At 37.2% G+C, this 21,845-nt stretch overlaps 1 protein-coding gene across 2 annotated transcripts in view; it reads right to left on the bottom strand.

Annotated features, from left to right (window-relative positions):
- The window catches only part of PCSK5 (proprotein convertase subtilisin/kexin type 5), a 258,936-nt gene that overhangs the window by 69,075 nt on the left and 168,016 nt on the right, over nucleotides 1-21,845 (bottom strand). For both annotated transcript variants that reach the window (XM_065655390.1, XM_065655391.1), the window contains exons 12-16: nucleotides 20,859-21,047; nucleotides 10,757-10,893; nucleotides 3,503-3,646; nucleotides 2,105-2,207; nucleotides 1,355-1,548 (exon numbers count right to left, since the gene is read on the bottom strand). In XM_065655390.1, the coding sequence (XP_065511462.1) occupies nucleotides 1,355-1,548; nucleotides 2,105-2,207; nucleotides 3,503-3,646; nucleotides 10,757-10,893; nucleotides 20,859-21,047 (767 nt within the window). The remainder of the gene's footprint in view (nucleotides 1-1,354; nucleotides 1,549-2,104; nucleotides 2,208-3,502; nucleotides 3,647-10,756; nucleotides 10,894-20,858; nucleotides 21,048-21,845) is intronic.

The raw sequence follows: 21,845 nt of genomic DNA, 5'->3' as shown, positions 1-21,845 counted from the left end.
TAGCTTGACATTAGAAAGACTAAAATAGCTAAATGCTGCCTATCATTAGCTTTTCCAATCAAACATAAAATGGTTTAATCTATTTCTAAACATTTGAAGTGGTAGTTGTACCTTGAGAAAAATATGCTTTCAGGTTGTTAAAAAATCTTCATAAACCTTTAAAGTTTACATCAACTATCTATAATATGGACTTAAATTGTCTTTTTATACAGCAGTGATATGCAGTAACGATTGCCATGTGTTCCAGAGATTGTCCTGCAATTTACCTTTTACACTTTACTTGCCAGCAGCCTGTCCTGTCTTACCTGATCTGGTGCTTAAAGACACACCTGCATGAACAGGTCTGATCTTAACAAAGTCAACATATAAATTATTTAACACCTGCTTTTTCAATCTCAAGAACTCTCTGCTTTAAGAGATGTCTCCCTCTCTTCAGACCTGCTGCCTTTTGAGATGCAGTGCCATGTACCTTTCTGAGAATCAAAACCTGATCTTCCTGTCTTAAATTTTCGTCTATCCGTCTTAATTGGGTGGAAAGGAATTCCCTTTACCACAGTGCTCACACAGAGAAAAATACAAGAATTAAAGCAGTATCTGTTTTTACTAATCCTTGAAAATGAGCACACAGCTTCATGGTGTTAGAAAGCAAAAGGTTAGGCACCTAGATGAACAGAGCTCTCGAGCACATATTTATCTTCTAAAGATGTGTATAAAGGTAACTGAAGTCACGGCAGTTTTAAACATATGTTTGAATATATGTCTAAGTATTTTTGCTGGCCAAAGCTGAAAATTAAATATGGGCAGTCTACTTGGCAATTGTGAGAGGAAGCTGAAGGCAAGTGTCTCACATGGCGGAGGATTACTGCTCTTGGGTCATCACATCACTGCAGGTACTTAGGTCTGTCAGAAGCATTAATTGCATGTTTTACATCTGAAGAGCCTATTTTTCTTAGAGGTCAGTGGTCATGGTCAACTCCTCAGCTCTCTCTTCTATCTGCTGCCATATTTGAATTTTGAGGAATGGGGAATGCCTCTTGTTCAGAATGTGGGTGCTGTCTGTCCCTTCCTGGGGTAGTGATAACCCAGTCTGTCCTGCAGTTGACTTGCTCTTGAACTGCCCTCATTCTGTTTGTTACTCCCAGCCACAAGCAGAAAAGACATTCTGCCACTAAGCATTTTTTTTTTAAATAAAGGAAAATTTTTGAGGAGTTTCTTAATCACACTTGGCAACAATTTAATAAAAGCAATAGGATAAAATGCATCAACGTACACTTTTCTTGCTTGTAAGTATTCCAGCAACCTCCCCAGATCATATTCTGTAGCCCACAATAAAGAAACAACAAAAAATACTAACTCTTATCCAGGTAAAACCCATCAGGGCAGTTGGTAATACAGCTATTGGTTACTTCATTCAGGTAGTAGCCAGATTTACAGGTCATGCACTGGTCACTATGGCCTCCAACACAGGTTTCACAATTGGGTGAGCATTTTTTACAGCGTTTCTTGTCTGCATTGTAGTGACCAGGTGGGCAGGTCGAAACACAGATCCTGCAGACAGCAGGGAAGAGAAGGCAGAATTGTTAATGAAATAACCTGCCACCACATTCCTGGACCATGACTGCAAAGCAGAAGTATTCTTCAGAGTTGCTGCTTTTCTATTACTAAGATGTAACCCTCCAAAGCATTGCATCAAACTGTCTCTTCCATTTATTTCCCTACAGCATATGCTATCTCACTGGCAAATGCCTTGTCAGACAGTCATACAGTATCATTTTTGACCATCTACAATTCTTCCTATCTTGTTCAAGCTTAATCACACAAGCTGTAGTAGGTATCACAGTTGTACACATATAACTGTGAGAGACATATATAGCCTCCAATAAAAAAATAAACAAGAGATGGGGAAATAATCAGAGAAGAGTGTTTGAAAGCTGTACTTTAAATTCTGAGTAGCTACTGTTTTGTATTTTTTTTTTCCCCAGCTCCTAAGAAAATTTGTCAAATTCAGTGGAAAATGAATTATCCATGACTGCAGCAAAGAGGAAAGGAAGTTAAGGTATACACTAGGAAATCTATGAAGCAAGGTTTTTTCTCTTGGTCTTACCGTGTGTTGTTCTTAGATTTGTAGTAGTAGTGCAGACAATCAGTGCAATGATCTGGTCCTGGCCCATCACACCCTACTTTACTGCATTCTGCATTGCAGGGACCTGTAATAAAATCAGAATACAGGGGAAAAAGGGATTAAAACTCCTCATTTAGTACTTAGCACCCCTTAAACCATGATATTTTAATGCAGAATGTAATTACTCTCTTTTCTTGTTTGATTTGAACTCCAAATAGTAATTTGGCTCCACCAAAAATAAGTTTTTTAGTACCTGAAGACCTTATAAATCCTGGCCTCAATATTCATTCACAGTGATTTATAACTTTTAACAAGTGTGGCATCCTCTATAGAATCTATCAATAAGAAACTATTTCTGCCTTCCTAGTGAGTAACAAATAATTTGCATTTTATTCAGAAATGTGTAAAGGCTTCTGTAATTTGTAGTAAGGACTTATCAGCAAAATCACTTATAACAAGCAGGTCAACATAAAGGATAACAACACTGTCAGTAGCTACTCTGGTTACCAGCTGGGTAACAAGAGGTTCCAAGCTGCTACCACAGCGCAGCTGAACCCATCACCAGGGCCCAGATGCGCTTTATGCAGGTGAATGAAGCCTGTGGGTGAAGTTATAACTTTCAGGATAACTGGTCTCTTGTGGATTAAATGCGTCAATTTTGCCAGCCACCTTGAAATTTCTCCTAACATCAGGTAAATTTGAAGTAAAGTAAATTTGCTTCTTACAAAATCTTAAGAAGTTAGTGACCTTTACAGCAGAGATAGTGGCATTTCATCATCTACCAAAACAAGGAATTCAGCAACTCTTAATCTAAAATAGGGACTGTGGATCTGACATGCTGTGGCAGGAGACTGTAATAACAGAGACTTCTAAATTGAACTTTGTCCTGCTGTTTGCTTGCCAGAGTTACACTTACAATTCGTCAGCCCTAACCATCTACACAATGCTCCTGTTGGATTACATGTAGCAAATGGCCAACTAGACTTATTTTGCAGTGTCAAAAATCTAACTCTATTAAAGTCTAGTGAAAAAGTTGAAAAACTTCCATAGGGATCAGTGAGAAACAACACAGATGTAGAAAATAATGTTGTTCATATATATGTATTTGTGCATATGTATGTATTTTTTTCATACACTTATATGAAAAACAGTGCATTCTTCATAGTATGTTAAGTGTAGCCTAAAAATGTATAACTCTATGCTTATAAACTTGTAAGGATGAAATGAAAATATCTAACTTTAAATTATGAAACAAATAATTCTGATCTTAAATTAAGAATCCACTTCACTGAACATTTTACATACGCAGAGTCTCAGGTCACTCCTTCAAACTACTATGTGTTCAGTAAATGCACAATCAGAGTAAATGAATGTACGCACCTGAATAGTCATCTGTTCCATAATCTTCTGTAGGGTCTTCAACCGGACTAGAGCGTACTCTTTCCACTTTTGGAAAATCATTTCTTGGTGAGTAAGGCTGGATGGATGTTCCATACAGTACTAAGGACCACTCTTTCAATTTACCTGGAAGTTAAGTATTTAAAAATCTAGTTTTAGAAACCATTTCTGTTTTCTGTGTCTTACAAAAACATATGACTTGTAAGCATGACTTTGTGAGTAGGTATGGAAGACGTTGCTTTTCAAATAAGTGTCTTCAGTTTAATATAGATAGTGTAACTGCTGCTTCACTAAAAACAGAGAAAGCATACTTTCTTCAATCAGATTTTTACTCAGTATTTTCATTGTGGTCCAGCCTGTTGTAGGTCTAGTAAAAGTTTGCACCACGAGTTGAACTCAATATAAACAATAAACAACAAAATCTTTGGCCTAACAGATTTTGGGAAAATGTATACAATACTCAACAAGGAATTTTTGCTCTGGATTTCACTTGCCCTCAGGACTTTAATTATCCAGTAATTATTATTTGAGATCACTTATCTAACTAGATGCATTCAGAATTCAGATTTCAGAAAGGGGTTACATTTTGTTTGCTACTCAAGTTTGCTTTTCATAGGCTTTCAGGACACATCTTGATGAACAGGAAACAATTTATTCTAAAATCTCCATGGTAGAAAATCAGTGTCCCCTCCCAAACCAGCACAATTGCTTATTTATTTGCCCTAGTTATTTGCCAGATATATCATTGGATTGTCTGCATTCATCACTAATATTTCATTCTGCCAGTACTTGAGTGAAGAAAGAAAAAAATGTTTGCCTGCCTGAAGCACTATCTGACTTTTCAGAAAGTTTTTTTTGTGAAAGAATAAAAAGGTAAATGTATATCAAGTCATCAGTTCAGGCTGTCAGGACACAAAGTGTGAACTTCCAGTTCCCACCTTTCCATCTATACTACCTGGTGAATTAATTCTGTGAAAGAGCAGTAGGACTCAGGCCTGAAATAATGCCTAAAGAATGATGCAGAAAAAATACATCCCTGCTTGAAAAGATGGAGTGTAAGTTTGGTCTTATCCTATTCTCTTGATTATATTTATCTATGTTGGATTAGCTAGTTGTAAATGTCAAATTCTCATCAGAAGAGAAAGAAAACAGAGGAGCCGGGAGTATTTCTTTTCTGAATTTGAAACTTCCTCTTTTGGAGGCTGTTCTGTGATTAAAATACTCTTCCCTTAGAACTATTATTTAAAAAGAAATGTAATCCATGCACGCCTCTTCTCAAGAAAATCACTTAGTGTACTTCATGTAAAAATAAATTCAAGCAATCTTCCTTTTATTTAATTTTAATGATACTCAATAATTTGAGCTTTCATATTGTTTACTTGGTCTTTTTCAACCTGTGCAAGCAAATTACTTTAACCTTTACAAGTGATTTTGTTCATTTTCCCAATGTCATCTGGCATACTCCATTGACATGACCAAGACAATACATTATCTCTCTGCTGTTAAATTCATCCTTCAAGCAGTAAGCAACAATAAGCAAAACCACTATCTGACGGATGATAGCCCAATTATTTTGAATGGTTTATACTGGGGTTAAATATGGGAATCTCTGTTATCTCTCTGTCTCTTGCCAATTCAATTTAATCTTTCTGGGACAGAAATTTCTACACCTGATATGAAACCTGCTCTACTCTATACTCAGTTTTTGACAAGAAACTGTAAGCAAGAGACTACATCACATGACAGCTGCATCACACAGTAGCTTCCAAATTTTCAAAGTTAAAGCAAAGCATAATTTTTAAAAAGAGACATTCAATACTGATTTAAAAAAATAACTGATGAAGAATCTACCAAGCCTGCTGTCAAGCTACTGGCTAATTACCTTGGCCGTTCAACTGCATACACCTAATTTTCAATTCGATTCTTCCTATCTCTAGCTCACAGTCATGTAGCTCTTTAATCTCCACTAGATTAAAAAGACCAAAATCACATATTTTCTTCCTGTACAGACATGTGGGGATCAAGTTATCTCTCAATGTTCTGTAGAGTGATTCAGCTGGGTCCATAAAGGCACTTTTCTTTTCAGGAAAGGACACACACAAGGAGCTCATTTTTAACCAGATATGTAGTCATGTCTACAGCCTTTCCAAAGCTACAGCTTCTCCATGTACAGTCTCTCTCCTTTTTGTGTTTTGACACACTTCTACAGCATATGGACCACTATGTATTGGATGCAGTCAAAAAATGTGTATTTTGCTAAGTTATTCAAATCTTTTCATTCTCATCATTGTTATGCTCCAAAGATCACTAAACTTTCCAGAGGTTGATTTTATACTTCTTCCAGAACACCAGCAAAAATACTGAAGGGCAGAAAAAATTGTTTGCAAGGAATCGTTGAAAATAATCACAGGTAAAGCTGCTCCTCGGATACAGTGTATTTCATCTGGACTTTACACACACAGAAAGACTTGTACCAACATTACCGCAGGAAGGACTGGTGCTTTGAATGTATACCTAATGCAAAAGGGCAGCAAGGGAAATAATGCAGTGTCTCTCTGATTAGTTGCCTTTTAGGAACAGTTCAGTAAATAAAAAGGGGAAAAATTCATGAGACTTGCCAGCAAATAAATGAAGCCTGCCTCAAGGCAGGTTTAATTTGCACAATGAAAATATTTCAATAACTAAGTAGATATACATACACACATACTTTTATAATGAATAAACAAAGTGTGCACATTTAAGCCAACATCTTTATTTCCTCATTTTTGGCTGATTCTGTAATTTAGTTTGGCTAGAATAATCCTTTACCCTGCTTGTATTTAGTATGTATAGGAAAAAGGGCATATCACAGTATTTCACAGCAAACACATGTCCACCTCCATAAAATCTACAGAATTAAATGCAGAAATCACATGCACTGCTTTTATGAACTGAACCCTGCATTTCTTTACGGATAGCAGATGTGGCATTACCTTGCCAATGCAGGGATATGATGACATGTTGGCTCTTTGTTCTCAATTTGATTACAGGAAAACTGCAGCTCTCAATTATAAGAACTTTCAATAGCTAAACAAACACACACGCACTACAGAAACAAGAAACAGGGACGATGGTGATATCAGTGTGGTAAAACTGCAAGCTATGGTGATAAACTGGAGAGACACTATAAATCATGTTTAAGCACCTTTTGTTTACTTCACATTTTGTTCAGCATGGAGACCAAACCCAAGATGCCCGAACAGCGAAGTTTATCCACCACTGATATATGGCAGGCACTTTCAGATCTTTCTGAACATGAGTGTTACTGGACAGCTTCCATCACAAGGCAACCACCGCTCCAGAGGGCTGGGGAATGTTTTCCTAGGCAGTATACAATGAACCAGGATCCAAATTCACGGCCAGGCTGCACCTTGTGAAATCCGAATGTGTGTAAAAATCTAACCAGTCTCAAGCACTGTTTCATATTGTGATTAAAAGACAGTAAAGAGTAAGCTCTCCAGCAGGATTCCTTCAGTGCACCAGCTTCCTCCACAACCCTTGGTTGGGCAGGTCTGCTTTCTCCTCATCCCCTAGCCTTACTGTCCCTTGTCTTCTAGAGTTGGGTCTTTAGGCTTTAGGTCTCACAGAGCAAAAGAAATCAGTCCCAGAAAATCAGCCACTGTAGCACTGAGAAGAGTATATATAAAGTATTGAAATTAAAAAATCAGTAAGACCTATACAACTATTATACCTACGTAAAACAGGAGTGTGCAGGAACAGGTTTTAAACTGTTGAGCTGAAAAGGTAGCTGGCCACTTTTAGACTGTCCTGGTGACATAAAGGAGCTGTAAAAGATGCCTGGAGAATGGCCCACATGAACAGTTTGCAAAATGGCTCCACACTAACCTTTTTCTAGGCTTTAGTACAGGGACAGTACCAGGGAAGAGAGAAGAGGGGGAACAGCTGGAATGTGTTGCCCTGTGTCTCTCCACACATGTTGGATGAACCATGAGTTCTGGTACACACAAAGGTGAAGAGCTACTCTAACTTGTCCTTCAGCCAGAGATGTTCCCGGCTGCATCAGGAATAACAAGTGCAAGACAGAGTTGAAAATAATTGGTTTTTGTCTCTTTTCAGCAATCTGATTAAAATTAAATAACTTGATTGTTGTTTAATACCCTCTGCCCGCTCCCTGCTCCCCCGCCTTAAATTCCAAAGCGATGAAAATTAAAAAAAACCCCAAGCACTAAACCTCCCCTCAAATCCCTGCACAGTTCTGCTCAGTCTATGGCTGCTTTTCCAAATACATTTAATGAATAACCATTTTTAGTGTACTGGAAATTTCGCTCTGCATTTACTGGTGCAGCTAACATCACCTAGCTAAGAACCTTTCACTATTGCAAAACCACGGTGAGAAGTAATCAGTGCAGGTAAAATTAAAATTAAAATACTGGCAATGCTGGTTTTTCCTTTTAGAGCTCTAGAGGGTGATAATCAAGATTTTAAAAATGCTGTGCTTAAAGTTAACCACTTGAGTATACAGCTGACATTTAAATGACACTGGCTACCCTAAAGTTACCATAGACTTTAACAAAGAATTGTTCACTGCTGAGCAATTTTGAAAATCACACCGATTATCTTGGTCTTCCATAGAGACTTATCAGTCCCTTATTACATAACAGGTTTAAAAAGTTTGGCATATGGTTGTCGGTTTAGCATCCTAAAAAAAAAATTCATGTTGTGCAGACACCTGAGACAGGCAGTAAGAGAATATGGTTTGATGGCCAGACAGGCAGACAAACTTTTTTAAAAAGTGGAGAGATTTGCTATCTGGCCATCTGCTGCATTAAAAAGAACATAACTCAGCTAATGAAGAGCAAAAATAAAGAACTGAAATTCTCATTCGGTTCCATGAATTTCAACAGCAGTTGAGAGAGGCTGATCCATGTGTTAGATTTTTTAGATAGAAAATTATCTAAGCAGCATAAAATCATCACTTCCATTTTGTCATAATTTTGAAATGAAAGGGTTCTTTTTTATTCAAAGTAAGATGTATAAAGCCAGTTCAGTTTGTCTTATGCACCACTTGGAATAGGAAGGAGACTGACTGGACAACTCTGTGTTAAAACATTAGAATTCCTCCTGTGCTCTGGCTTGCTCTGAGTCATGATAAATAGTCATACTGAGTTTGTGAGCTGCGGGAGTAATTGGACGAGCTGGCCTCCCAGAAAGGCACTTTTACCTTGAACAGGTGAACTTCACATAGCCTTCACTCTGATCTGAATAATTTAACAACCCAAATTTCAACTAAGAGGAAGACAAAGTACTCTGTCTCCATATCCGATGGCAGAAACATTAACGGGCCTTTCTTGGACAAAGTAGAATTGCAACAATTAACATTCTTCTAAACCAGTCAATTTACATGCACATTGCCTGTCACTCTAGCCTTTCTTATTTAAAGCTTTTAAGCACTTCAGTTTGCGTTTTAGTCAACATTTCTTTATGTGTGCTTTTTCAGGTACTACAAACTAGTTAGTGAGGCTCATTTGAATAGTTTTAATGACTCCCAATAACCTACTAATTCAGGAAGAATATACCTAAAAATCTCCTATTGTTGAGTTCACAAAGATATATTTTTATAGCTTTGAGTACTTAACAACTATGTCTTAAAATTCTGGACTGATTTTTAGCAAATAATTTAGAAAACTCTTACTGCTTTGTGAGTCTGCTGAGATGGAATGTATCTTTTATTTCACTGAATTATAAACTAATTCTATTGCTAGTGTGATTTTAGTCCTAAATATATTTCATAGCAAGATTCTTATAATTAACCTTATCAGAAAGCAGTAATCAACTATATTTGTCACTTCCAATATAATATTACATTCTGACATGCTGTCCAGAGTAAGTATCAATTTAGATTGGGATACATGATTTCCAATACATCAGTAGCATTTGTCTCTTTAAGATGCTTTGATCTAGATTATTTGTTCAAGTGGTATTTCACTTTTGATTATTTTTATTAAAGGGTTCCTACGTACTTTGATGTGGGGCTCTGAAGGAGGGACTATATTGATTCAATATTTATGTATAAACAGCAATATTTTTGTCTGTATATAATGTACCTATTTCAAAATGGCTTTTAAGGTTTAATTTTTCAGTACTTCCAAAGGCAAGTTTATGCTCATCTCTCATAAACAGCAAGTAGAATTAAGCATGTACTCCCACGTGTCTCTTTGAAAGCCCTTCTCTCAATCTCCATTTCTTTCGAAGTCTTCTTATGGAAATATGTGAATGAAACTGAACTGTGCAGTGGGAATTAAAAGCAGAAGAATGACTGTAGCCTCAAAAATTCTTCCCAGGAGCACAGTTATGAGTGGATGAGTGCCAGGTATGAGCACTCTGTCCATACACACAGGAGCACAATTTGACCTATCAGTGGTAGCAGGCTGCAAATTTCTTTCTCTTGCATAATGCGTTTTTCTAGTTGTGCAAACACCAATAAATGTCACTTTTTCTTATGAGTAGGGTAAAAAATACAAAGCAAAGAAAAACAACAAGAAAATAAATCCCTGGGCCCTATATAGCTGATATAGGCCAAGTAAATATGGGCTCTGTATTAGCCACGAAAATCACAGGCAATATGAACACAGCAGAGTAACTCTGGGCTGCTCTGACTTATGTCAAAGACCTGACTGAGAAATCTATATTGAACATCCTAGAAAACAAATGTCTGCATATGGAGATACTATAACTTCTTTCAAATGTGGCACATGCAGTATTACGTAGTTTTGTATCTTTTTCCTTGAAAACTGTGCCTAGTAAAGATTTGGCTTTGTTTAAAGCACTGACTCTTGGTAAGCTGTTAGATACTACACGAGTCTGTCTCTGCTTGAAGAATTCATGTCTGGTATGATGTAGCTGTAACTGGCCAAAGTCTCTTTTTTCACTTCGAGGCAACACATGTGACTGCAAGAAAGATGGCAGTTTACCCCTGAGAAGATGAAACTCTGCATGGAAACCAGAAGTAAGTTCAGAATAAAAGAGAACCATGTGTCTCAAATGGCAAATAACAGCAACATAAAAATGAAGAGCGCATTGATAAATGAAATTAATGCTCTTCACAGCTCTGCCTTCAGACTAAAACTGGTGAGATGTTCCAGCTGTAAATAAAAGCTGGAAAACAGTCAAGGCAGGATTAGCAACTGCAAGCATTCTTCTGAATTCACTGAGCCCAAATAAAGGTTAGAATCATACCTGGAGTCTTGAAATTTCTCAGCTGGGATGGAGTGTCACAGATTTCCAGGATCCAGTCACCTGCTGCTTTTTCACTCCAGCAGTGAGTAGTCATAAACTCCCAGTTTTTGAATCCTTCCATGGAATGATCAAATAGCCTAAAATAAACCATCACATTATTTTAAGTGAACCATTTTATTTGGGGAGCTAAGCTTTCAAGTCTGCAAACTCTTGAATAATATAACTAATTAGCCAGTTCATTCATCTGTGCCTTTACATAATGTTACTCCTGATGGTTTTCCCACACATATTTCAAACATATTCAACAGTTTCTTGTTGTTTTGATGGAAGAGATTCTTTAAATGCCATCATTTGTCATAACATGAAAGAGAACAGAAAGAGAATTCATTGCAAAAAAAAAAGTTAATACTGTTTAGTAGGATTCCTGTGTCTTGGGAAAAGTGCATGCAATACAGCCTATCTGTTGCTTTAACAGCATTATGTAAATAAAAACAACTTGTAAGTTGGAAAATTTCTGTAACATCTATTTTTGTCTTTGTATTGGAATAATTAAAAGGTGTTTAAAAGCAATAAAAAGTATTAAATGACTGAGACAATATTAGCAATACAACATTTGTGACTTCTTGGGAGGAAATAAAATTTACCTGAGACATTGGTCTAAATCCTCAAGTGACCAAGGTATCACTCTCTTCAAATACTCAACAGAATTGAGTTTGGATAAAACTGTGGGACTAATGGCATCTGATGGTCATCTGATGGTTTCATCTAACCAACAACATTACCATAATTTAATTACCTAGGTCTTGGGTGAAAAGGAGCTTAGGCCTGGATTATGATAATTTCTAGAATGGTGGACAGTTCAGAGGCTGCGATGTGATGCTGATCCCATGGGGCAAGGGAAAGAAGACTGGGCAAAGATTTTATTATCTAAAAACGGAATTTAATAATGAGATTTTGGAAAGACACAAGAGAATGTGCACTGTTATTCAGTGCTCAAAGTATGTTGCCTGGTACCCCAAAGCTATTGATAAGAGGTGTGCTCTATTCAAGATGTGCCTTAAATAAAATGGCACAGCTCTGCTTTAAAAAATACATATATATAAATACATACCCATATGTATGTATGTGTATTTCTACATATATACATGCATATATACGTATATCTGCACGTATATTTTTAAATACATATGCACATACACACATATATATGTACATATATATTTATCACTATTTTAATTCTGTCTTTATGTGTGAAAATTCCACTGGTAGTAGGTATGCTTAAATATTGTTTTCATGAAACAAGATCTCTACAGTAGAAAATCCAATAGATTTAAAACCCTTTTCCATAAAATAGAGAAAAATCTAGTTTTAGGCTACAAAAATATTATGATATTTTATACTCGCTTGATTCTCTACTGTTATTTTCTAAGCTAATTTCAAGCTGTATTCTCAAAAGGTTGTGAAGTTCAGCAAACATTGGCAAAGCGGGATACTTTTGTAGCAATGTGAGTATGTGTCAATTTCTGGTAAAAATCACCTCATAGGATGTAAATAAAATGCCATGCTTCCTGCTCAAAACTCTGGTCAGTCAGAGGTCAGTAAATTGGGTCAGTTACTGCACATCCACACTTACTTCAATAGCACCTGTATGGACCTGCACACCTGGTGCACTTTACAGGACTCAGCCCAAAGCTGACTTTCATGCTCTTATTTGTGCAACCTTTTTCTGTTTTAAATGAACACCTATAAGAATACTATTTTCTATTAGTGATGATAATATTAAATTAAAAGATAGAGTTATATTTAGAATTATGCTTCATTTCGCTGACAATTGGGTGGCTTTTCTCATGATGCAGTTCTATGCCTGTGTGTATATGCATCTATATGTATGTATACATATATTCTGCCAGAAGAATTGGCTTGTTTCATGTCACAGTTAAATCAGTTGTTTGAATACAGCAAATCTCACAAACACATGGCACACATAATTTACTGAAAGGGTAAAAATTATTACTCAGTTATTACCCAGTGTTAGCATGTGGGTATGTTCCATTTAAGTCATTATGTAGGTTATTTCCAACAGTTCATCAAATTGTCATACCTTGTTCTGCTGATAGCTAATGTATTACTTTCTAAACACCCTGTCAATCCTTCAAGGCAACAATATTCCTCTTTGCCATTGTGGCAACTAAATTATATAGTATTATGTAAGTACTGTGCAATTATATTGTAAATTCTATATTCACTGGGCTTAGTGAAGAGAAACACAAGTTGCTGTTTATTTTTACTGTAATTAGTCCAACATTTTCCATAGTATTTTTTGTTTAAGGGTGTTTATTTGTCATGTTTTGCAATTCTAAATTGCTGTCAGATCGCCATTTTAATATTGTATCACACTTTTCTGTAATTTTGAGAGGAAGAGACAAAAAGTCCCTTATGACTTTATCATAGGTATATAAAACAACTTTACCTAAAATATGCTATGGCTGAAACTGTAAGCTTTCATATCTCCATTCATGTAAATGGACAAAATCCATTAATATTCTTTTATAGAAAATGGACTGGGTTTTTTTGTAGGAAGAGTTACATTTATATGGTCCTAAAATTACATTTGGCCCTTTGAAGGCAACCGCAAGGCTGATGTGGCCCCCCGGTGAAAATGAATTTGACATCCCTGCCCTAGATTCTCAAATCAAAGAACCTGTGAGGCAGTATATGGATTTCCCTTGCACTGGTGTTAAACGGATGAATGAAATTATCAAATATTCAGGTGTACTTTTCCTTATTCAGAAAGAAATACACATAGAATAGGGTCTTTTAAGGAGCATGAAGCCAGTCCAGATAGTGAATTGATTTTGTTATTTATCAGGTTGACATCAAGTCAGAATTCATATCAAGGGGACACTTACACACAGCTTATCATGGATTAGTAAATTCTTAGTATATGGTCTGATGAATTGTTAGTTGACTACTACAGGTTATTACAGATTAAAATAGTTAAAGGAGATTATGAGAATAATCTTATAATTTTTATGGCTATGATCATATACCTCTGCAACACCTGTACTCATGCAGGTAACATGCTTTTAAGTATCAATGTAAGTTACAGCATTTGAATCTTTATAACTTATTTGTTACCATAACCAGAACAGAATGCCCTGTTTTTCAGTTACTCAGGTGATGTTTCTTCACAACAGGACATTCAAGTTAGGGTGGATGTGACTATACGACTGACTATATCCAGAGAAACTATTTATGGGATACTGCTTACAATTAATAACATTACATTTAAGAATAATTACTCTTCTATCTCTGAGAAATTTTGCGACATACTCATCATATGCCATATGGTGGTCTATATATGAATATATATGTTACAGAGTGTAGAGTAAAATAATTATTTCCTTAGAACAAACTCAAGAGTCTTGGCCTCTTTCACTGCCATCACTTCAGACTAGAAATTGCATCACCTTTCTATTTAAGAACATAACTTCAAGCAGAAACATTCATCTGTAATCAAATTTCAGACACAGAGAAAGATAATTAGCCACTTTATTGGAATTCCGCAAGTGGGAACATAAGGCTAGTCCCTCACAGTTAAATATACTGGTGTTAAAAAACCAACCAAACAAGTGTGCCAGATTTTTAGCAAAGTATCTCAAATTCCTAAATGCTTAGAAGGATTTGTTTTAATTTGTTTTAATTTTTAGTTTTGTATGAGATAAGGCAGTTGATGTAGGTGATCCATCTGGTAACATCATCATCACCCATTGCAAAAAATAATAGGTAAACACATAAAAGGAGCTTTTTCATTATCGAGATATTTTTCCACCTCAGAAGGTGCAGCTGCACTTGACTGACAGCCACGAGTGTATATTGTACTGACCACATGGAGAGCCAGGAAGCCCTGCACTGGCTGATGGCTGGGGCTGCAGTGGAGTAGGGGGCAAGAGAAGGCTATTTTCTACTCTGTAGCAGCAGTCTTTGTTTATGATGTGCTCCAGCCTACTAAACTGGACGCCTGACAGGCATGTGGCCCTTGCCCACTAGTCTAGTTGGCCACAAGACTTCACAGGATCTCGCAGTTTGAAGAGTACAGAGTGCCTTCCCAAGCTGTGCACCTGAAAATGCTTCAATCAACTCTTACAGCAGCTCTTCTCCACAGCATTAAACCATTTGATCCTTGTGAGGTGTAGCCCCTGAGGAACTGCAGACAGCCCAGACTGACTTAACCAAAGCTTTGGTCAGACCCTACTTCCCACCTGCCCTAAGTATTCAGGAAAAAAATAAATGGTCAGAGGGTACATAGACACTTCAGCTGCTTTCTCACCTACATGTGTCTGGGAAGATCACTTAAAACTTGTGGATGTGGATCTAAAGAGGATAAATTAAAAATGGATGCATACACTTCTTTTTTTTTTTAATATTTCCATTTTACCTTTGGTTATCACAGTTAATTTTATCAAGCAATGGAGATCTCTAAGTTGTCATTATAAAGTTGTTTGGAGAACAGTAGCATGAATAATAGGGTACTGCCTCTGTCAGCCTGAAGTAGTGGATAGTACAGCAACCACCACCTTTAAATACAGAGAGGTTGCTACCAGGGACTACATGTATCTGTATGAAATGCTCCATCATGACCTATAGACATGTCAGGCTGCCGAGCTCCATACACCACACTGATCAGCCAGCTGTGTGGCTGATATTGACAGCTGTCATCTTAAAAGCTGCATGTACTTTCCAACTGAATTCGCAGTAAACCTTCAGAAACCTCACTCTAAACAGGCAAAAATCCCAATGCAAGAGTATAAATGAACCCAGTGCCATACATACAGACTTTTCCTACCCTATCCTAGGTTTGAAAAGGGACATCTGACTACGGTAAGGGCAGGAGGGGACACTGACTGTCCATCACACAATCCAGTTTATTCCAAGTGAAACTCAATGTAATGTTATAGTAAGATTGAGGTGGGGGTAGTTTTCATAAGGCTAGGAAAAGATTAATTAATTCTCACTATAGTAGGTGAGGCAAACCTATCTGCAGGAAGTAGAAGAACTGGGCATTCTTCCTCAGCCTGTCTTAAACAGCCCTTCTCTTTCAAGTTCAAGACACACCTCAGAAGCTGAGATATTTAGCTGTATCTTAAATATGTCCTTAGCCACTTGTCTGCAATCTCACTTCGGCTACAGAAAATTAAGTCAAAATTTTAATGATGGGTTCTAATTTTCTGCTAAAACTGAACTTGAGATACTGAATTCTAAAAGCCAATGCATGCCTACTCTGCAGATCCCTGATTAATTCTTTACTAGTCTCAGTCATCAAAGAAAGGCATGAGTCATGCTAAATCTTGGATATATTGCACTTCATTCTTTTTCCACATTTTCCTTTGAGCAAGTTCCAGGATCAATTTTAGAGTTACATGAAGGATAGTGTCACTTACATTCATTCATTTACTCTTTTGCACATAAAGCCCGAGAATATTTTCTGCAGAGCTGGGCAAATCAACAGTATTTTTTCCCTTCTTTGATAAAAGAAAAAAAAAGGAGAGGTTTTTTTGTTTGTTTGTTTTGTTTTGTTTGTTTGGTTGTTTTTTTTACATTGATGTCGTATCTGTAGTATCCCCAGAGCTCCCCACCCTATCTACTGCTAATACGATCTGGTTATAACAAAAAAAAATAAAAAAAAAATAAAAAAGATTTTTAGAGGAGCTGACATTGCAAATGCAGTTCACAGAATTGGTGGTAGAAGGGTAGTGGAATGTCTTTTCAGCCTCCCCCAAAAAGAAAAAAAGATACAGACAACCTGAATGAAATTAAACATAGCAAGTACGAATTGGGAGAAACAGTCTTCCGAGAACTGCTTCATCCCGTAGACGTACTATTATACAAGCAGAGGATTACTGTTTGCTCATCTTGGACTTAATAATACCACTACAGAATCTTTTTCAGTTACTTCAACAGTGAGACTCAGCATCAAGGTTGGCCTTATCCTTTTCATCTAATTTGGATACATAAAATGTTGTTTTTGTTATTAGAGTATAATGTGTAAACCACAATAAAGATGTAAGATGGACTGGTCCAAAAATAAAAATGTCTTCCTATAAAGAAAAGGTTTCTTCTACTTCTGATCACCAAGACATTTTATGAAGCAAACTAGCAAGCAATGTTAGATGAGAATATCTTGTTTTTGATCTAAGAGTTACCCACATAGGAGGGTATTATTAAAATTTAGTGATTATCTAAGGTTTCATGATAGGAAAAAGATGGCCATGAAAATACTTCCCTTTGTTACTGAACAGAGATATTATTAATGTCAGTACCATATAAGCATAGGAAGCTAGTGGCCTGGAAACTTGCCACCACGTGGCTAAAAAATTTCAGTTACGCAGTTCGAATGGCAGCAGCTGCTTTAAATTTAAAGGGCAAGAATTAAACAAGCCATGACTTCAGTGGGAGACAAACAAGCCCTAAGTTTGCTTATCCTATCTTCTTTGTATTTAGCTTGTCCTGCATAGCCAGCCCCCCTGTACTGAGTGTCTGTTAGAATTGACCTTGGTACATCTCAAAAACCCTCAGAAACCCATGCTGCCAAATTCAATGGCCAACTGTTTTTAGAAAGGGGATACTGTTCCCCTTTGGACTTAACTGTAGCCTCATCCTCACACCAGCCAGCACTTTCCAAGTCTGTGTTTTCCTCTGCCGCAGTACATCCAATGTAATCATGTTTAGTACTTTCCAAACAACAAAGCAGATGTTCCCTGTAATGCAGTTTTTGAAGAATGCACATGAGGCTCAAGCCAGTGACAGTGTAATCCACCAAATGCCTGCAAAGGAATCCACATCGCCTCTGACTAAAAAGTTTTCTTACTGAAGTCATTTTAGGAGATGCCAACATTAAGGAAAAAATATGCAGAAAAAAGACCAGATATTGCCCTGGGGACCTACTCGTCAGTGCACCAGAAACTACACAATGACTCTTCTTCCAGAATTGGTGGAGAAGAAGTACACATGTGTAAAATATACCTTTTGCACTTTAAGACATTTTACCAGCAAACTGTTTCAAATTAAACCCAGATGAGTAATGGTAAAGCAATGAGGTTTTCCCTGGGTTCAGTAAAAACAGCTGGTATTGCTGCTATTAATCATGTACGTGCGCATTAAAAGATCTTGTATGTCGGAGAAAAGCATCTCAGTCAGGTAGTAGCAATGTACAACAGCCTCTGGGACCTTTGCCTGTAGAAAAAAAAAAAGCAGACCGCTTGCTGCCAATGCATCTCTGCATGCTACTTGTACTTGAATAATTTATTCTGATACCCTTATCAATAATACTTAAAAGATCAAATTCCTTGTAACTAAATTCTCATATCTGTGAATAACAACACTCCTACTCTGAATTTTATTTTATAACAGGATGATAAAACATATACACTCAACAATACTCAGTATACTATGAATTGCAAGACCACTAAGCTGTAAGACTTCTTCCAGCAAGACCAAAGAAATCAAGCCTTGAAATACCATTTTGAAAAGTACTGTGCTCATATCCATCCCTTTAACCTAAGAAAGGGCTTGTGAAGATGCCAGGTATTCCAAACCTAGAGTTTGCAAAATACCTTTATTCCATACTAATAATAACTCAGAGTTTGTTGTTTGAGCCAAATGTGACTGACAAGTCAGTGTATCTCTGAAGCTTGCATGGGAGAGGAATTTCTGGTGTGACTATATGAATATTTGCTCTGTCATTAATAATTTGTTTTTTGGAAAGGGGCAAAATATTAAGAGGCCTTTCAGATTTCTTTGTTTTTTGATTAGCCTTCTGATAGTATAGGATAAGAAACAGCTGAACATCGCCTTATTTTAACGCATGCATTCGTGTTCTCTCTACCACAGGTACAGAAAATAATTACTTTCTAAGGTGTAGTGGTTACAAAGAGACTGATTGAATTAAACTTTGTACCTATTCCACATACCAGTCATCACTAGAGGTGAACTGTGAATACTGGAATGTCTTTATCTCCCACTTGCTGTGAGTCAGCTGCAAGACATGAAAGCCTAGAGCCAAAAGTTAGCTGTGTTAAGACCACTGGGTTTACACGAGATTGTTTTGTTTGGACATCTAGTTGGATGACTTCTATTTTTTTTCTTTTTAAATTTTGAAATAAGGAAGAGCTGCTGCATGAAAATGGAATACAAAACTAAAGGATTTTTTCAAACAGAAAAACAAAAGTCTGTTTTATAACTGCTTAGAGGGTAGAAGTCTGCCTCTGCACTAGCTAGCAGAAGACAAGTTATTTGTTCCATTTAGCAGGGAGATACATAGATGTGTGTGTCCATGTGCTTTATCAGCAAGGCACTGACAACACTTGTAATGAAACACAGGAGAGATGCTAGAGGGCCCCAAAATTCCATAACAAATTTCTCTCTGTTTGATTAATGTCTGCAGCTTGAAGAGTATTCTGAGTATATATTTTCTTTTAAACTGACCTAATCTGTAATGAAAATCTGGGTTCACACTTCAGTCAGAACCAAGTCCATTTGAGATCCATCTGTCTCCAAATCAGATCCTTCCTTTCAAGAGGAAAGATAAGTCCTTCTACCACTGACAGACAGGAAGACATGCAAGTCTCCAGGGATGGATAGTCACTATATCAGCAAATCTGTCTGCGGAAACGTGGATGATGAGGAAGTTTGGAAAGCAGGTCACTCCCAGTTCCTTAAAAGCCCAGAAGAGTAGGACTGGAGATGCAAACTTTTGTGAGGACTTGAGAGAGATGGCAGAAGAGTTCTCACAACATAGGTTTGACACTTGGCAGTTTTTGCCATTTCTGAGCTACATAACATCAGCTAACATCAGCTTTTTTGTGAAGCCATGCTCTGTGTCCACCAGAATGGCAGTTACCCAAATCTGCTAGTCATCAAGGAAAAAAACTTCCCTATTATACTATGGTCTCATAAGGAAGAAGATTTTCTAGCCAGTTGGAGCAGTATAAAAGCATTTTTTATAATAACTGTAACTTATTTGCACATTTGGAAATGGGGTAGAGTTTGAGAAGGTTTCTGGGGTTTCTTAGTGCTTTAACCATCTCTGGTAGGAAGCAGTGCTCTTGACCACCAATTTAGCAAGATTTACTTAGGAAGGACTGCCAGTGTTTTCTTCCAAGAAAATTTCTGCTAGTAGACTAGAGAAATAGAAATATCACTGGGAAGTCTTTCAGTTTGCTGAACAGAAATACTAATGATGCACCTCATCTCCAGGGACTGAAATGGCACTTATGTTGGAAATACTGTATTGGATAAACAGACATTTACCTAAGTCTAGTCTGGATAAAAAGAGACAATTTGATGCAGTGTCACAGTTTCTCCAAGACCATAACACAGAGGTAACAATGAGAAAAATGCCTTGTCTTTCTTAAAAAGATGATATAGTGGCCAGACATTCAAAAGCAAGTATCCAATTCAGATTTGTGGGATGAAGGAAGTGGCTGACTTTTAAAATTTTAATAGGCTGTTTTCAAGTACACCCATTTATTTCAAAGTATTAGAGCAACTTCTCAGCATTGTCGTACTAGGAGCCTTTCATGGATTGAGCACACTGCTTCAATATGCAAGGGGAAAAACAGGACATGGAAACTGGTGACATCAGGAGTCATAACCACATTCACAAAGCTTAAAGAAAATAGTAGTAAAGAACTGTTATTCTGTCTTATTTTTATTACTAGCAGAGAAAGAAGAAAAATGAAAAATAAGTGCCAATAGTATGTAGAAAGTCACTTCCATTCAGCTTCCTTCTATAACTCTGAGCCTTTTACTATTTTCTTCGCATTTTCCAGCTGTCTACAAATTGGTGAGCCACACAAGACCATTGAAATTGACTAATCTTTGTTTTGGAGATGATGTCCTTTACAGCTAGCCTACTGATAAAGACAGAAATCGTCATCTTTGAGTTCATTTGCCCTTCAGTCTATTTCCCTCAGAAAAAATAATTAGCCTGTGTCTGCCAGCAAACCTACTGTAACGATTTGACTGTTCTTTGCTGATGCTGCAATCTCAGTGCAGGCTCTGCATGCTGACTGGGCTGTGAAGTTGTGTTGTCATACTATACCTGTTGGCCAAGAGCTGTGACCGAGTTCCAGAAGGAGATGTTAAGTAAATTGCCAAGTCTCCACGTCGAGGGTGAGTAATAGTGATGCGCACGACAACATGCTCCAGGTAGATCACATGGTGGTTAGGGTTATCTGAACAGCCAGTGGCTTTGTAAATTGAACGGACAACACTGTCAGGTCGTATTGTTCTATAATATAAGCATACAAAACAGCATCAGCATTTCTTGCTTGTTCTGTAAAATAAGACAACCACAGGGTAATTATTTTACTGCAGCTAATAGCAACTACCTGGCTTTCTGTTAAGCATGTATGCACGCTAAAAGAGGACAGTGAAAAACCTCTAACAGGAATAAGCCTTTGGGACAGAGCATTTTTGTGGATTAGTGGCCAGCTGAGAATTATTGGGATTGTCGTGGGATCACAGCTGGTTGCTAAGCCCCAGGAAATGCCTGGCATAGCCATAGTCCTTGCTTACGTAATAGCAAGTATTACACGTTAGCTGTATCAAACAGCATCTGACTCAGCTGGTTTAAGCTGGAACGACATCCTTACAGACTATACCAGTTATTGATTGAACATGTCACGAATATTTATCAAACAATAATCTTCATGCTTTGGCAGTGTGACTTATGACTTATGCTGTCCCTATATCCATAGAGTGCGCATACAGAGTTCTTCTCTTAAGCCTGGCTCTATAGACCCCTACCATAGCATTTGGAAAGAAGTTTAGTCTTAGCATCTGAGCTAGAGATTCTCCTATGTCTGTTGGAGAGAGATAATATCATGCAGTATTTTAATGAAAAGAGTATTTCCTCATTAGATCCTGGACTGATAAGTCCATACTGCAGTGCATTCAACCAAATATTCTTCTTCTTTGGTTCATCATCTATATCAGAATCAATCACTATCCAGGCTGCCTTGTTTTATACCTTTAGCTTCTGGGGCATTCTTTAAACCATAGCCTCTTTCCAAGCACTGCAGGGAAT

The sequence above is a fragment of the Caloenas nicobarica genome, chromosome Z, assembly GCF_036013445.1.
Source record: "Caloenas nicobarica isolate bCalNic1 chromosome Z, bCalNic1.hap1, whole genome shotgun sequence".
In the NCBI taxonomy this organism is placed as follows: domain Eukaryota; kingdom Metazoa; phylum Chordata; class Aves; order Columbiformes; family Columbidae; genus Caloenas; species Caloenas nicobarica.
This window is presented reverse-complemented; position numbering and strand designations above follow the sequence as displayed.